The sequence below is a fragment of the Meriones unguiculatus genome, chromosome 1 (assembly GCF_030254825.1).
Source record: "Meriones unguiculatus strain TT.TT164.6M chromosome 1, Bangor_MerUng_6.1, whole genome shotgun sequence".
Lineage (NCBI taxonomy): Eukaryota > Metazoa > Chordata > Mammalia > Rodentia > Muridae > Meriones > Meriones unguiculatus.
Window position 1 is genome coordinate 5,833,324 of NC_083349.1, and position 18,472 is coordinate 5,851,795.

At 42.1% G+C, this 18,472-nt stretch overlaps 1 protein-coding gene across 5 annotated transcripts; it reads right to left on the minus strand.

Annotated features, from left to right (window-relative positions):
* Nucleotides 1-2,396: 2,396 nt before the first annotated feature.
* LOC110553707 (zinc finger protein 54-like) lies at nucleotides 2,397-13,988 on the minus strand. 5 transcript variants are annotated; one of them, XM_060380512.1, is made up of 5 exons: nucleotides 13,790-13,988; nucleotides 11,748-11,827; nucleotides 7,778-7,854; nucleotides 5,997-6,123; nucleotides 2,397-4,540 (listed from the first exon to the last, which is right to left on the minus strand). In XM_060380512.1, the coding sequence occupies exons 3-5, from the start codon at nucleotides 7,805-7,807 to the stop codon at nucleotides 2,538-2,540; spliced, it is 2,160 nt and encodes a 719-aa protein (XP_060236495.1). In that variant the 5' UTR covers nucleotides 7,808-7,854; nucleotides 11,748-11,827; nucleotides 13,790-13,988; the 3' UTR covers nucleotides 2,397-2,537. The 5 variants fall into 5 exon arrangements, with proteins under 5 accessions (XP_060236495.1, XP_060236505.1, XP_060236500.1 ...); XM_060380522.1 differs by having other exon boundaries at nucleotides 7,778-7,859; XM_060380517.1 differs by having other exon boundaries at nucleotides 13,651-13,988.
* Between the last annotated feature and the right edge of the window lie 4,484 nt (nucleotides 13,989-18,472).

The following is an 18,472-nucleotide window of genomic DNA, read 5'->3' on the forward strand; positions in this document are numbered from 1 at the left end:
CAGCCTTCCCACAAGATGACAGGCTAGACCAGACGGCATCGGGTAGAAAGCTGTACCTGGATATGGGACAGCTACAGTGAACTCTGACCCTTTCAGACACAAGATAGGCATCCTAACCCTTGCCTTGACTGCCTACACTAATAACGGGCTAAATCCAGAAGCCAGAGTCCCATCCCGAACACACAGACACGACAAGCCAAAATAAAATGCTACAATTGTGACTTGGGCAGAGACATTTCAAGAAATGGGATTTTTAACAAGAAACAGATGTCTCAAGAAGTGTATAGTCAGCCCAGGGCTGACCTCATCTCACACTGCACCTCTAGATGGTTGGGGGTCTTGTTCTTTTACTAACTCAGAAATAAGGGAGAAATGTTCTAAGTATATAACAAATTCAAAATTAAAAATGTAAAACAAAGCAAGACAAAAATAAAACAAATGAACACACCACCACAACAAAGCCAAACTAAAATTAATCCAAACAGATAAATGTCATATACCTCTCAAGGAAATGCAAACTAGAGCTCCTTAAGCTTTCATGCGAGTCTAGCTACAGTGTCAACCATTTGGAATAGAATGATGGAAAATGTTGGTATAAATGTGGGAAAAGGAAGTCATACATTGTTATGAGATCAAGAACAGAGAATCAACTTTTGAAATCAGTCTAGATGACCTCACCGCCAAATAAATGAAAAAAAGAAAACTTCTGTGTGACCCAATTACAATTACTGATGTGTGACAGTATTCCTGTGCAAACTATGACAATCATCTACTTATCCCAGATAAACAAAGTCCAACTTGGTGAACCAACATGGTTGCTTTGTTAGGGGTGTTTTGTCTGCATGTATGTCTGTGCGCCACATGTGTTCCTAGTGGCTGCAGAGGCCAGAAGGCCTTGGATGCCCTGGAGCTGAGGTTCCAGATTGTATGCCCATGTGAGGGAACTGGGAATCCAAAGTGAGTCTTCTATAGAGCAGACAGCGCTCTTAACTGCTGGGTCATCTTTAAATGACCAGTGAGATTTACTTACAAGAGTGTGGGTGATGGGCTATTGATATATAAGCACAAAAGACTCAAGGACAGCTGCCTCACCCAGTGAGAGTGATGGCTACTGGGGCTGGAAAACCCGGATCACTGCACAGCTTGCAGACAGCTCATCTGTGGGCAGAGGTGTGTCTTTGAAGTCACCCACTACCTCCTCCAGACAGCTTGTCTTGTCTAGTCTGGTCCAAGCAGCTCGACTCATAGGTGGTCTGAAACCTTCTGTGCAGCTCAGCTTGTCTGACCGTGCCAGCAGTCCTTACTGATTGCATACACTTGAGGCAGGAGGGCACTAGTTACCAACACACACATTTCATCTCATGTTGGTCTTAGCTTCAAAGTTCCTGTTCTGTTTAAGAGACTGTATGTAGAAGATAGGAAGCTATCAATGAACCAGTAGAGGGGAGGTGCAGGAAGAAAGGCTGGATAGTAGAATACAGATGATATGAAATTAGAGGGTGAAACAAATACTTCCCATTTTTTCTTCAATAGTTCAAAGTGAATTACAGCGTGCCCTCACAGATTTTTCTTGACCAGGCTGACCTTGAACTCAAAAAACCCACCTGCTTCTGCCTCCGGAGACCTGGGATTAAAGGCATGTGCTGTCAAGTCCAGCACCCTTGAGCATGCCTGTGATGCCACATGCAGTTTATCCATCTCTTTACATTTTTAACTTTTTTGCTACTTGAAAAGTTTGATTCTAGTATGAAAGATGAGACTTTATGAAAACATTTTTTGTGTTTTCTCTCATGGATTTTCTTTTATGTCAGCAATTTCAGCACTTAGGTAAAGGACTTATACATCTATACATTTGGTGGGGGTTCTTTCCAGTAAAAAGCAAGACATGGCAATTATATATAGTACAGTTACATGGTTTCTCAGAAGTATTAACTTTGAGATGAACAATTAGAGGTCTTTGTCACACTTTGAATTTTATTAAATTTTGTCCTTTTTTTTTTTTTTGAGACGGTATATGTTGTCTGGCTGTCCTGGAACTCACTATGCATACCAGAATGGCCTGGGATTCACAGAGATCTTCTTGCCTCTGCCTACTGAGTGCTGAGGTTAAAGGCATGGAACACCTTCCTTGTGATTGTTATGAATTTCTGGATGTTGAACATGATGTTTTTATTACAACTTTCCCCAGGACCTAGAGAAAGGGCTTAGATAAAGTCACTATCTCCTCTTAAAGATAACTGGCATTCAAATCCCAACACAAATAACTGTCTTTAACTCCAGGTTCAGGGGATCTCCTATGCCCTTCTGGCCTCCACAGGCACCAGGTACACCAGTAGTGCAGTGATACAAGCAGGAAAGCACTCCCCAACAAACAAACAAGAAAACTTTTCACACAATTATATTGTGAACTTTTATTGTAACATAAACTCTGTCATATTTTCTGAGATTTAAAACTTCATTAAAGGCTTTTTACAAGTCTCTTATGTTTCTATTATGTATATTGTTGAGATTTGCAAGCAGAAAGAATACCAGGTAAGTTACGTCACATTATTTACAACATTCTCTCCTGTATGAGCTCTCTGATGTCTTCTAAGATTTGAAAGGTGGATAAAGGATTTGTCACAGTCTTTGCATTTGTATGGTTTCTCTCCAGTATGAATCTTCTGATGTGCTCTAAGGTAGGAGCACCTAGTAAAAGATTTGTCACATTCCGTACATCTGTAAGGTTTCTCTCCAGTATGAACTCTCTGATGTGTTCTAAGATTTGAATTATGAGTGAAGGATTTGTCACATTCTATACATTTGTATGGTTTTTCTCCAGTATGAAGTTTCTGATGTCTTTTGAGATTTGAAATCTGGTTAAATGATACATCACAGTCTTGGCATTTGTAAGGTTTCTCTCCAGTATGAATTTTCTGATGTATTCTAAGACTAGAAATCCGGAGAAAGGATATATTACAGTTTTTGCATTGGTAAGGTTTCTCTCCAGTATGAATTTTCTGATGTGCTCTAAGATATGAGTACCTAGTAAAAGATTTGTCACATTCCTTACAAATATAAGGTCTCTCTCCAGTGTGAACTCTCTGATGTGTTTTAAGATGTGAGTCTTGGGTAAAGGATTTGCCACATTCTGTACATTTGTAAGGTTTCTCTCCAGTATGAATTTTCTGATGTTTTCTCAGAGCTGAGCATGTAGTAAAAGATTTGCCACATTCTTTACATATGTAAGGTCTCTCTCCAGCATGAACTCTGTGGTGATGACTTCTAAGATATGAACGCTGGGTAAAGGATTTGTCACATTCCAAACATTTGTAAGTTTTCTCTCCAGTGTGAATTTTCTCATGTTCTCTAAGAGCTGAGCACTCAGTAAAAGATTTGTCACATTCCTTACACCTGTAAGGTTTCTCTCCAGTATGAACACTCTGATGTCTTCTAAGATGCGAGCTATGAGTGAAGGATTTGTCACATTCCCCACATTTGTACGGTTTCTCTCCAGTATGAATTTTCTGATGTGTTTTAAGACTTGAGTTCACAGTGAAAGATTTGTTACATACCTCACATTTGTAAGGCTTTTCACCAGTATGGATTCTGTAGTGCCTTTTCAGATGTGACAATTCAAGAAAGGACTTACCACATTCTTTGCATTTGTAATGTATCTCTGGAGAATGAGTTTTCTGATGCCATTTTAATGATGAATAGTGGGTAAAGGATCTGTCACACTCATTGCATTTGTAAGGCTTCTCTCCAGTATGGAGTCTGTAATGTTTTCTAAAGTGTGAAAGCTGATGAAAGTCCCTGCCACATTCTGGACAACTGCAATGTTCCTCAGCAGTATGGATTTTTTGGTGTGTCCTAAAACTGGAATAGTGAGCAAAGGATTTGTCACACTCCTTACACTTGTAAGGCTTCTCTCCAGTATGCATTTTCTGATGGCTTTTAAGCACTGAGGACTGACGAAATGACTTTCCACATTCTTTGCATTTGTAAGGCTTCTCCCCAGTATGAAGTCTTTGATGTATTTTCAGATTTGCACACTGGTTATAGGATTTGTCACAAATGTGGCACTTGTAGGGTTTCTTTCCAGTATGAATTCTCTGATGTTTAATGAGCCTTAAGGAAGTACTGAAGCATTTCCCACATTTCCTACACTGGTGAGGTTTCTCTTCCAGGTAGATTGGTTGTTGCATGAGTCTGTATATAGAGGTGAAATGGTCATCATATTCTTCCTGTCTGTGCTCTTTCTCTTCAGTGTGGAGTCTCTGATCTTGAACAACGTTGGAACACAAATTCAAAGACTTCTCACAGTCTTTAGATGTGCAAGGTTCTGCTCCAGCGTGCATGGTTTTATCTGGGTTTGAAGAGTCAACAGCGGTATCTATGTGATTACTGCATCTGTAGTTACTGTAGTTTTCTGTAGTTTCACTTCTTTTATAAAGTGCACAGTTGGAGCGGTCATGAAGCACATGAAGCTCATTACTCTGACAAGACTCCTTTTTAGTCTTCACATGTTGATGGGCAGGATCACATACGCAGTAGTTCTCTGAAAATGAGTACAAGTCAGATTAATAGGAATTCGTCCAAGATTAAACAATTGAGAAATAACTATGTACCTAGGATCTCTCTTAAAATAAGTCAGCCAGCAACTACCCAGATGCATTTCTTTCACTATAATTTTATGTATCTCATAAAAACAGCCTCACAGCCTTCAAAAGGTCTGTAATTCATAATAGATATCTCACCCTGGTGAAAAAGCTAATGGTTCAAGAATGATCAAATAATTGAGGAATCAGTAATTAGCTTTGGAATGGCTCACTGATTGATAGTTAGAATTCATGTCTCTATTAGGAAATTGATGATGAGTTTAACGTAATCCCAGGTTCAAGTGTTTGTACTCAATAAGGCACAGCAATGATGAGTACATTTCAGAAGACCCAAATCCTTCTAATATAAAGGTTTACTTAAAAGCATAAAAGGGCTTATTTTTGTTGTACAAAAAAGAACATGCTAGATTTCTTCAAAGTAATGAAAACAAAGCAAGTATTTTGCCAGATATCTGAGCCTAGAGTATAACATTTTTATTTGCCTGTTTCAATTGTTACTTCCTCCTTTTGCTAACTGAGGCCTAGTCCTGGAAGCTTCTCTACACAATCTAACCTAGGCCTAGAATGTTTTCAGCCTCTGCTTAATAGGCTCAACCTTCCTTTTTCTTTCCTGGTTCAATTCAGCTGTTTTGTCTCACACTTCTCTCTAAGCGGACTTATTCAATCTGGCTTTTCTCTCAGCCCCTGAATTGCTCTGCTTGTCCTCAAACTAACTCAGAAATTTCTCTAACCTCCTGGCTCCTTCTCATTCTCTGGCTCATTTGACCTTAACGTGAGTTCTCTCTTTACAACCTGTTTCTCTATTACTGTCCCAATAAAAACTCCCTCCTCCCTCCCTGCACTGCCCCTTAAGTAGCTTCCCTTTCCTCTCCTCACCAGAGTTGGACTTATCCTATTCTGTCAAAATTTCTCTGAGTCACCATCTTTTCTGCCACTCAAACATCACTTTCAAACATGGGTCCTTCATTCTACAAACTAGCTTCATCTTCATTGTTTAGGATTAAAGGGATGTACCACCAAGCCTGGACCTAAGCTTTTCCTTACCTGACACTTGCTCTTTACCTGGCTGGCCTTGACCTTATATCTGTTTGCCTCTGTCTCCTGTATTAAAGGCATGTTTGTATTCCAGCTGGATCACACAGACCTAGAAGGTCTTAGGATGTGATTTCTTGCCAGAGCAGTCATGTTCTGAATTAAAATCCCTCTACACTACAGTCTAGATCATTTGAGGCAATGAAGAGAAACAAAATCAAATGCCATGAAAAAGCTCTTTTCCTCTATCAAAGTTTCCCTAGTTTCATGCTGTTTCCCAGACACCCTAACAGAGAGTTTACAACCTATAAATCAGTACATACAAAGGATGAGTTAGGAATTCTACAAGCAAAATGTCCTCACCCACAGAGACCAGGTTTCTGTAATTCTCCAACATCACTTCAATGTACAGAGCCCTCTGAGCAGAGTCCAGGCATTCCCACTCCTCCTGGGGGAAGTCCACAGCCACATCACCAAATGTCAACAGACCCTGAAATGAAAAACTATGGTTAGTACAGCTAGGCAGACTGATTTCCTGGATATGAGGAGATAGGATGTAGATGAGCAGAGACAATTACTTAAAAAGATGATTTCTAATGTTGTCACACTCCACAGTGAATGTTCTAACTCTGTGAAACCAGGATGACACAACAGTCTCATAGCATACCCATGAAACAAGACTCATCTAAGGTCTGGGCAGGCTTCTCTATCTATTAGGAATGCTGTTTAAGTCCCACAGAATCACAGTGTTCAAGTCTCAGTAGGACAATTTGTGAGGAGGAAATGTGCTTTGAAATGCTGTACCTCAAGAACATGCTAAAATACTAACAATGAATCAGTCCTGTCTGTCCTTGGCCTTACACAGAAGCACAAGAACTAACCCCAAGTACCAACAGATGGGACTACATGAAGATAAAAGGTTTCTGTACATCACAGGAAACAACCAGCCCAGCACACAGACACCCACAGAATGGGAGAGGATCTGTACCAGTGACACTATGGACAGGCTCATATGTAAAATTTACCAGTAATCACAGGAATTAACACCAAGGAAATAAACCTGCTAAGCATCAAATGGTCAAAGGATCTGAAGAGACACCTTGAGAAGACAAGAGGACAAATGGCCAACAGATATTGCAAAAGTCTTCAAAATCCCTCAAGTGCACCAGGGCAACAAGCTGAAAATACTTTGAAATATTGCCTCACCACAGGCAGAAGGGCTGTCATCAACTAATCTGACAACAAATGTCAGAGAGGAGGTGGAGAGAAAGGAAGCCTTATTCACTGTTGGTGTGTGTATGTGTGTGAGTGAGTGGGGGCGTATAAATTAATACATCCAAATGGAAATCAGAATGAACATTACTGAAAAGATTAAAGCTAGAACAAACATTAGAGCTAGGTCTGTCACTCCTGGGAACACACACAGGGAACCCCACTCTCCACTCTAGAGATTTTACACCCATGTTTCCTGGGGCTTTATTTGCCAGATCAAAGACTGGAACCAACCTAATGGTCCGTCAACACATGAATGGATAACGAAGATTTTATATGTATAAAACGGAATACTATTCAGCCAAAGAAAAAAAGTAATAATAATTTGTAGAAAAGTGGCTGAACTCAGAATGTGTAAGATTAAGTGAGGTCATATAGTATCAGAAAGGAGAAAGCACGTTTCCCTCACACGTGACTCTAGTCAATAATATGGTGTGGAAGCAAGCTACATGCGGCACAGTAGAACATGGAGCAAAGAGAGCAAGAAGGTTAAACATCAGGGGTTGAAGGGACTAAAGGCAGGTAGTCAACACCAGTTATGACAAAGGACAGAAGCTAACTGCCTTTCTAGTTCTAATTCTCTCAGATTGTTTTGGGTTTTGGTGGTGGATAAGATCATGAAAATATTTCTGATAGTGAAAATAAAAAAAATTAAAAACAAAACAAAAAAAAAAAACAAATGGGATCCGGACCTTCTGCTGCCCGTGACTACTGTTCATTCAGTTGTACAGACTTTGGGTCTAGTTAATTTCAGGGTGGGATTTTTGTGTTTTAAAATAAAGTTAAAACAAATTAATAGACACAGAAAATTAACCACTTATAATGTCTGAAAATATAACATTTCTAGAAAAAAAGTGGACATGACCACTGACCTGGTACATGTTTACTGGAAAATCAGCCATTTCTTTCTCTTCTTTGAGTTTCTCAGGAACAACAAACAGCCGGCTTGCTGCTCTTTCACATAAGGGGTTAAAAAGAAAAAGGAAAAATTAATACTGAAAGCTATTAAAGAACAGAGTCAAACGATGTAGCTATGACATGTCTATGACACAACCACTCAATGATCCCAAATCCAGGACAGCATGGAACCACATTTGAAGCTTGCAGAAGAAAATCACTGTCAACCATTGCTGTACCCAGAATAACAGTCTCTTTAAACTGATGGAAAGACATAAGTGCAGTTCAGGATACTGCACAGGAACACAATTCGCTTCACTACAGCAGCTCGCATGCAATAAATTAAAGCCAAAATGTGCACAGGAGAGAGAAGAATTATCCATGAGAACATAGGAAATAAGGAACTATGTGAAAAGTCATCATCCAGGGCAAGACAGCAAAACACCAATTCTCACACAGAAGGAAGAGGAACAGTACATTAATACAACCAGCAAGAGCAACAGCAACAGCATTCGGAATAAAAACCCCAGGAACAGAAATCCTAGCGACTCCGGAAATCAATACGGAAAATCATTAAAACAAATCCTCAAATTAAATACACCTAGCATATGACCCAGCTCTTCCACTTTTTATCATCTGCTCTACAGATCTGTGCTCACCCATGCTCATTGCTGCTTTATTCATAATAGCTACAAAATGGGCAACAACCTAAATGTCATTAAACTGACAAACATATATCGAAAATGTGGTACATATACACTATGGAATATTATTGAGCTTTGCAGGTAAATGGATAGAACTAGAAAAGGTCATACTGAGTGAAGTAGCCCACACCCAGAAAGACAGATATTGTCTGTTTTCTCTCATAGGAAGCCCCTAGCTCCAAATCTTCAGTCAGGAGTACACAAACTGGATTAACTGTAGTGACCAGAAAAGTAAAAAGAGACCATGGGAGGAAGAGGAAAGTAACAGAGAGCAGTGTTGGTTCTCAAGCCATATGTGGGATGGCAGGGCAAGGAAGGGGCCATTCCTACCCAAATCAGGACTGAGCCTACTCAGGCCACAGAGACAGAGACTACGTCACATGAAAGCTGGTTATGCTTCTGTTTCTCTATCAAAACACTGGCTTCTCAGAAATCATGATAGTGGCAGTCTGCTAAGCTGAGGGATACGCTTGGAGAGTCCCTGCCGCACCCCGAGTTCCCCCAGCCCCCCAGCCCATGCCCACCCCAGCAGCACTTCCAGCACTTCCTCCCTGCTCTCCTGAGCGCTGACATTTTGAAAGGGTCCATCATTATTGTTTGCCTTTCTTCAACGTGTTTATATATAGGTGCATTTCTTCCCTTGTTCCTTTGTCCTCCCCCCTCCCCAACTCAAGCTATATAGGCTGGTCCCAATAGCTCATTTCAAGAAAGGTCAGAGAAGCTACATGCATGAAATCTTACAAACACGGCTGCCTAAACAGGAGCTGAACAAGGACATGCTAATATGGAAGGAAAAAAGCTCACCAGGTCTCAACCCTATTCAAACACTAAGGAATTCTGAAAGCTGGAGAAATAGCCTATTCCAGAAGAGTACACCAGACAGTTATCAATATCAAAGATTCATCCCTGAAAATATACAGTCTGAATAGGTTGTAATTTTATGTTTAAGAATACACAAAAACATACAACAATAAAAAAATATATTAAGAAATGATAAATGCCTGTGTAAAGTCAAGATTTTGGATCACCTAAATTAAAAAATCAACTAGAATGGCTTTATACCAGTGTCTGTTATTGCTACTCACATAAATAAAACTTTACAGTGAGCTAGAGAGATGGTTCAGTGGTTTCTTTTTGAGACCTTTTAACAAAAACCTCAATAGTAAAAAGAGAAAGAGATATAAATAGATAGACATACAGAGACAGATAGACAGGCAGATGAGAAAAGAAAATTAAAATTCCCTGAATGATTTAAGCTCATGAAATGTCTGTACAATGAAAACTTTGATTTGTGGAAGGAACTGAGGAAGATGCTAACTAGAACACGGAAGGACGTTTCACCCAGACAGAATGGGACACAATATTGGGAAATCTGCAGTATTTCTGGGTGTGATTTTATGACCAGTTGAAACCCCATTGCACTTAAACTCCATACTGGATACTTCACAGAGACAGTAAAGACTAACCTGGAAATTGTATTGATGCACAAATGTCCTGGGTTCTGAGCAGCCCAGGAAAATGCTGCAACTCTTGAGCTACTGCAGTGTAATTCCAGAGCAGCCTAAAGCAACAGAGTCTGCCAAGGCAATAAAATCTGCCCAATAGCAATGAACGTCACCAAAGTGTCACAAAACTGTGGTGCAAACTAGATAGCTTCTTCAAGCGGTGGTACTGGAAAAAGTATCTATCCACACATGAAAATGTGAAGCTGGGTTTGCCTCTCCTATCCTCCAATAAATCACAACACACATGTATGATCTGAAACAGTGAATCCTTCAGGGTAAACACAAAAGGGCAACATTTTATGTAAGGGCAGGAACTGGCAAAGAGTGTTGTGTAAAATACTAAACATCAAGGGAAATGGTAATATGAAAGAATATGGAGATGGCCTACGCTGCGCATACATTTATTATGTCTGTTTATTATATCTATGTATTTACAATATAATAGATAAAAATATTTACAGAGAGCTAATAATATAATCAATAAATTGCACATGAATTGAACAGGTAATGCAGTTGAAAGGGTTAATGTGTACATATTAAAGTATAGGTCATAATATAATATATATTTAATATACAGAGATTTTAACTTTGCCTCGTCAGTGTCTACACTCAAGTATCTAAACAATAACAAATGCATTTCTTTCAGTAATTTCTTAAAATGTAAATAGATACTATTTCCTAGGCTAAACATGTGAACAGACTACAACATTCAGAAAAAAAGACAGGAGAGATTGAAACATATTTTCTACAAAAAAATTATTTCATATCTAAACATATAAGATATGGAGGAAAAAAATGAATTTTTAAACTGCTATGAATATGGACTGCAATAAATAGTACTGATGATCATAATTATTCTAGTGACAGAAAATCAAGACGAAAGTATTAAACACAAAATAAAGAGTATTAGCACATGGTAAAATCGTCCAGGGGATAGAAAGACCTTGATCAACACGGTGCATGTCACAAAATCTGGAAAGCAGACATCCCCAGCAGACAGAAAACACAGGAATACATAAAACATGAAAACAGAAACATTGCCTCATGCTCTCTTCAAACAGCCTAGAAAGACACTTGTCTTCTCTAAGACTCCAAGCAATTACTATTCCAACTGGCATATTTTACAGAAAATAAGCCTGAAAACACCAAGGAACAGCAAAGAGCCAGAAAATAATAAGAGGATCAAACCTAGAGGTGATCTCCAAGTTTACGACAATTACAGCAATGGAAGCCACTTGGGATTGCCATGACAGCACACACAAGGAGACAGTAATGGGGAAACAGCACAGGTGGAGTGGGAACAGTATGCAAACATACTTCCATCCCCATCAAAACTCTGTGTGCATTATTTTCAGGAACACAGAGATTAACGCTAAATGCTAGTGAGTGTGCTTGAATACCAAAGGCTCCAACATTCTCAGAACAGTAACTGAACCTAGAAGTGTTGCTTTTCATATTATACTACATTGGAATCATAGAAATAAAAACCATCTAATACTGGTAGGACGACCTGATCAGTGGTGCACATGGACCAAGGAGAGCATCACATGCACACTTAAATAAAACTTTATTTCCCTCCTAGTATCAATTCTTCTGTCTTATCACACTATGATACGACAATCCTGAGAGTTTTCTCAGTGGAGGTCTCAGAACCATTTCTAGTGAAGCAGAATGTGGTAAAACTGATTTCATGTCCCACTTCCACATTCATCCCTTCCCCAATCCCTCCAACATACCTGGATCCTTTGCTACTGTCCTCCTTCCAGGCCTCTCTGTACTGCTCCACAGGTGAGCAGGTCTGGCTGATCAGTGAGCCCTGCACATGAGAAAGACAGTCTTCAGAAAGCGCCTGCACTTCTAACACTGTACTCTGCTCAGCAGATAAGCAGAATCATCTACAGTGATTCCCAATTGTCATGCAGTGTCAGAATACTGAAAATATTTAGGAAGCATTCTCAGTTCCTGTACTTTGAACCTCACTTCCAATCAGAGCTCAGTCAAATCTCAGGGGCACAAATGGAATTGAATGATTGGGATGAGAATATTGTAAAGCATGAGGTTCTGAATTTAGGGACACACAGCTGCAGAGTAACTTGCCAGGACACCCTGAGGAGGAGGAAGCTGGGAGCAACTACTCTCCCCTGCAGAAGGCAGACTGCTGTAATTCTGCAACATCCAGTCTCTGTACACAGCCCTCCCAGCAGGGTCCAGACATCGGCCCTCCTTCTGGGAGAAGTCCACAGCCACAACAGTGCCTGGGCACTGACCACAAAATTAAAAACAACCCTTTGAATGGTTGTCTTGGAGCACACCTTTAATCCCAGTGCTCAGGAGACACAAGTGGGTGGAACTCTGTGACTTCCAGTCCAGCCTGGTCTACATGGTGAGTTCAGGGCTACAGAGCAGCACAATGGGTTCAGCTTTCAAACACAGCAAACACAAGAACCAAAATACAACAGTTTGCTCATGTGCCCAGTGACAGAAACTGTGCTTTACTTGACCAAGGAGACTAAAGGCTACTGCAGACATTCTTCCTCATCTAGAGGAGCTGTAGGAAGCCTCAAAAGAGGCTCTCTAATATTATACTATGCCATAGCACCTCTTCGTTTCTTTTCCATTTTTCCTCCCCTCCCCAGCCCCACCACTGTTTCTCTTTGTAGGCCTGGCTGTCCTTAACCTCACTGTAGACTGCAGTACAGCAAGGAACTCCCAGAGCCACCTGTCTCTGTTTTCCAAATGATGGGCTTAAAGGTGTGTGCCAGCACTACCTGGCTTAAAATGCCCATTCTACCTGTGAAAATACAGTGACCTGATACCTCAAACACCATACTGTGCGTTTTCAGGCTCTAAGAACTCAGCACAAAAATAAATTTTTTTTCTTTTCTTTTCTTTTTTTTTTTATTTCTTTTTAAAGACTGCTCTGCCTGTCATCAACTTCCGATGTAGAACCGGCCGTCTAGCTCTGGCCATCCTAGACTCACTCTGTACGTGGGGCTGGATTCCAACTCCCTGAGATCTGCCTGCCTCTGCCTCCTGGGTGCTGGGATAACAGGGGTGTGCCGCCGAGCCTGGCAGAGACACTTTTAGGAATGCTGTATTTACATCACAGCGTGCAAGTCTCACTCTGGATGAAAAGTTATGTGGATAAAAGCTTATTTCTGAATGCTAATGTATACAACCAAACCTACGGGACTAGCAAAACTAACCAACAAAAAACCCGTCTACTTTCGTGCGCAATTACATTTGCAGCCACTCCTTTCATGACTAATATCTAAAAGCTCTCCAGGGATGACAAGTCACCAAGGAAGTCCTGAAGGGACAGGGGAGTGAGCGTGGATGAATGTAAGTTTCAAGAGCTTTGTCCTTTCCACCCTAACAAGACAACTGGTCTGCAAATATCAATCGATAAGTTAAAGTATTCTACCAGAGTATGCTAATTAAAAGCATTTTGGCGCACGCCTTTAATCCCAGCACTGGGGAAGCAGACGCAAGCGGGTCGCTGAGAGTTCCAGGCCAGCCTGGTTTACAAAAACCGAGTCCAGGGCTGACAAGGAGACACAGAGAAACCCTGTCTCGAAAAGAAACTAAGAGTGAGAGACTATTTCGCCAACCAGAAGAGCAATGAAACAACCAACCAACCAAGCTCGGTCCAGGTCACAGAGCTGAACCGTACCGACCGGGAGGACATGCACAGCAGAATCTCCGAGTCCTCAGAACCGCAGGGAAACGGTCCGGCCGTGCCCCCGGCGGCCTGTTCCCAGCCCGCGGCTCCTCTGACCTGTGAGGCTGCGGCCGCCGCGCGGATCCCGGCGACGCTCCCAGGCCGCCGGCGCGGCCCCGCGGAGGCGCCCGCTCAGCTCCCCGAGCCGGCCGCCGCGTGCTCGGAGCCCAGGCTGCCCCACGCGATGCCCACCGTGCAGGCCTGCGAGCTCGGGACGGACCCGGCCGAGCGCTCCGGCTCGCGCTCCAATTTTCCGGTAGCTCTGCTTCCGCCTACGTCACACCCAGCCCCGCCCACCCCGAACACCACAGCCGCCCGGGCTGTTTCCGGGCGCGGGTTCCCGCCTCGCTGCCTACCTTCCACGGAGCTGCAGCCCGAAGGCTGGCCTGGATCTGCTCTCCGCAGCCTCCGCACGTGCTTGCCGCCAGCCTACACCAGATCTGGCTCTGCTGGGACGATGCACCCCGCAGCTGACCCCCACGGGGAGTTCCCAACCTGAAGATGAAAGACAGGCAGCTTAATCCTAGACCTCGGCTACTAGCCTCCTCATACCCAAGCTCAACAGGCTAAATTCAGAAGCCAGAGTCCATCGCCAACACACTAACATGACAAGCCCAAACCAAATACTGCTGCGTGACTTAGGGAGAGGCATTTCAGTTACTTGGATTTTGGAAAGAAATAGCTGTCTCAGGAAGTCAGTGGTCAGCCCATTGTTAACAGCCCAGGGCTGAATTCATGCCGCGCCCTGTGCTCCTGCTCTTTTTGCCTGTGGTTTAACTAACTCAGAAACAAGTGTTCTGTGACTTATGCTGAAGGTGCTTTGAGAGGAAAAAAAAAAAAAAAAACATTTCCTTCCTTCCTTTTTCTTTCTTTCGTCTTTTTTCTTTTAGTGGAATGGTGAATGAAGAGATTCTTGGGTGTCCCAGATGCAGAAAATAAGTACAGTATGTGGCCCTAGCCCTGAAAAAGTCCTGTACACCATCCCAGCTATAGCTCTGGGAACACTGAAGAAGAGATGTTAGGAAATAAGAAGGGAAAGTGGAGGAAAGCCTAGGACATGCCATTCTCCATGCAGCCATTGTAACTGGTAACCATCAGCTACTCTATAAACCTGCACTGGCTTCACGCAAGACCGCAGTCAGTCTAGGAAAGGGACCGGCTCTTTTACCTCTCATATGCTGGCTCTGCACAGATATTGGGAGAACATTGTCTTCAGTTTGTATCCTCTGCTGAGCTCAACAGGCTCCAACTCATAGCCCCAAAGTCACGGTTTCTCACTTGGCTCTGGTTAATCTCAGTTGGTCCCAAGTAATATGAATAGATATGAAAACAATATGGTGCTTTTTAGGATTGTGGACCAGGGGTAGGAGGCGAGAGTAGGCTGAATTTGAGGTGTGCACGTGAAGAGCCACACACAAACACACACACATTGTGCGTGCATGTACATACATATATGACTGTGAAATAGCTAATTATAGAAATTTTGAGGTCATTCATTCATTCATTGGAGACATGGTTTCTTTGAGTAGTCCTGTGATTAAAAGGTGTATGGTACCATGTCCCACTCAATTTTTTTTTCCTTTGGGTTTTTTTGAGACCAGGTTTCTCTGTGTGTAACCCTGGGTGTCCTGGAATGCACTTTGTAGACCAGGCTAGCCTTGAATGAGATCAGCATGCTTCTGCCTCCCAAGTGCTGGGATTAAAGATGTGGGGCACCAAGCCCTAGTTTTTTGTTGTTTTGTTGTTGTTGTTGTTTTGTTTTGTTTTTGTTTTTGTTTTTAATAATGGCCACATCACTCTATAATTTCTTTTTTGTTGCATCAGTATCTGGTCGGATTTCTGCCTTCCTTCCTTCCTTTCTTTTTTTTTTTTTTAATTTGTGACAGGCTGGACTTGAACTCACTGAGATCAGACTACTCTGCCTCTGGAATGCTAGGATCATAAGAATGTGTGGCCACCACGCCTGGCTCATTATGCCGTTTAGTATCAGGTAATAGTAAGAGTTTGGATGTCTTTCTTTTTTGTGTCAACAAGTATTAAATATTAAATAGCTTTGCTGTTCTTCTTTGAAGTTCTGAGTAGAATTCTGTCCGTCTGGTCATGGGGTTGTTTTAAAGTGGCATTTTATAGTTGCTATTTGTAGTCTTGTTTATAGTATTTATTTCATGTTGATTAAATTTGGCTTGTTAAATGCAGCTGGAAACTCATCTATTTCAATTTGAGTTTCCAGTTTAGTGCATTACAAGTCTTTAATGTGAGAAGTCATAAGATCCCCTTTTCCACTCATGACTATAAAGTAGGTTTGCCTTTACTTACTTTACCAATTCCATAATTATCAAGACACAACAAGCTGGCCTACGGCAGTACGTTCCTTTAATCCCAGCATGCTAGAGGCAGAGACAGGCAGATCTCTGTGAGTTCAGTGCCAGCCTGGTCTACAGTGAGTTTCAGGTCAGCTAATGTTACACGTTGAAACCCTTTCTCTACAAAGACATGATAACAAAAGTTGTGTTTAGTTGGGCAAGGTCATGCAAGCCTTCACAACCAGCACTCAGGAGGCAGAAGCAAGAGAAGTCTGAGTTCAAGGTCGGCCAGGTCTACGTGGAGAGTCTAGGACAGCTGGAAATACTCAGAGACCCAGTTCAAAATAAAACTCCCCACGAGGAATACCTGTTGTTGGTATCAAACAAATGAGACGGACCCCACGTACTGCCATTTTGCTTTCAGACTACATTTTGATCATAAAATGAAATTACGTTTTTGAGTCCTAGGCTTTGGCTTTCCAGGTGGCTAGCCATCTTTCCTCTTCTTCTTCTCCTCCACAGCCCCAACATAATGAGTGTTCTTAACCAGGTTAAGAACAAATGATTCTGACTTATGAAAAATTGTGACTGTGCCTTGGCAAAGATGCTTAAGTGCTTTATGAATTTTTGGGTGATTCTGACTAATGAAACATTGTGACCGTATCTTGGCACAGATGTTTATGGGCCTTATGATTCTTCTGCTTAAACAGTTCCTATAATGAACGTTCAGGGATGCAGTCATCTCCTGAATCTGACTAGTTAGTGTCTGCTGCCTAATTCAAATAAAGATCTTGCTTTGCTGGACTCTTGTAACTGCTTGGATTTTTTCCCCCAAACCCAACACATTTATGGTACTAAAAGCACCATGCAAGCTTCCAAAAGAATAAATCAACCAACAGTCCTACCCGCTATAATGCCCATGAACCACAGAACGATCAGCATGGCAGGATAACCCTAAGGAAGTAAAAAGCTCCCCTGGGTGGTAACCAATGCATCTGTAATTGGACTTTAGACACTCTTAACAAAAGAAAAATGTAAGTGACCTAGCTAAGTATCCAATTGTGACGAGGTCATGAATCTTGGAGGAGAACCAACAACCACCACTATACTAAATCAGCATGATCCACAGCAAAATTCTAACCATTTCCCTTGAATCCACATATAAGTTTAGTCTTCATCCTTCATAAAACACACACACACACACACACACACACACACACACACACAAAGCTTCGTAGCCTATGCTCAATGGATACACCTATTAAAAAACTACTGCATCTAAGACTCAAGTTATATATTTGAAGAGGGGGTAGAAAGATTGTAGGAGCCAGAGGATGAGGAAATTTGCTGTGGGAGTGTGTCTCCTGATGTATTCGTCAGGGTTCTCTAGAGTGACAAAATTTATAAAATGAGTCCTCCACCCCCTCATTAGAATAATTTACAGGCCGCAGTCCACCTAATTCCAACAATGGCTGACTGTGAACAAAAAGTCCAAAAATCCAGCAGTTGCTCAGTCCATAAGGCTCTGCTGGTCTTCAGTATATGCTGGAATTTCAGGTCAGCAACAAATGCTTGGAGGGCAAATAGCTGTCTTCTATATGTCTCTTTTAATATTACAGACTTTTTGTTTGTTTGATTGTTGGGAGACAGGATTTCTCTGTGTAGCCTTAGCTGGCCTCAAACTCGTAGAGATCGTCTCCTCCTGCTTCTCTGAGTGCTGGGATTATAGGTGTGCACCACTGGGCCCAGGGCATTATAGCCTCTTCTCTGTGTGTGAAGATGTTTTTTTTTTTTTTAATTGAAAGTTTTATTTAGTTATTCATTTTACACCTCAGTTGTAGCACCCTCTCTCCTCTCTTCCCGGATCCTCCTCTTGGTCCCTCCCTCATCCTCCTATCCCTCCCCTATTCCTCAGAAAAGGGGAGCTCCCTCCCCCACAAACCTGCCCCAGCCCTTCCAGTCTCAGGACTGTATTTCCTCATTCACAGTGTCCTGACAAGGCAGCCACTCCAGAGTGAATTGATAGGCATGCAACAGAGGCCGTGTCAGAGAGAGTCCCCATCCCCTTTCTGGGGGACCCCCATTGGGACTAAGCTGCTCATTGGGTATATATGTGTAGAGGGTCTAGGTCTAGTCCACGCCTGGTCCTTGGTTGGTGCTTCAGTCCGCAAGCTCCTCTGGGACTGTAATGGCAGGTTCACGGGACCCTCAGAGACCACCAGGAGAACACTCGATGCAATTGCAAAAGAGCTTTATTATGAGAGCAATCAACTCGGGACCCAAGTCTCACTGACGCAGCAGTAGAGAAGGGAGACCCCGAGCTCTGAGCGAACAGGATTTTTAAAGGGAAAGTCTGTGAGCGGGGGTGGGGTGGGTGGGTGGGGGGTTATGGCAACAAACAGGAGGGCACAAACCTTGGCGTTACAGAATTGGGTGA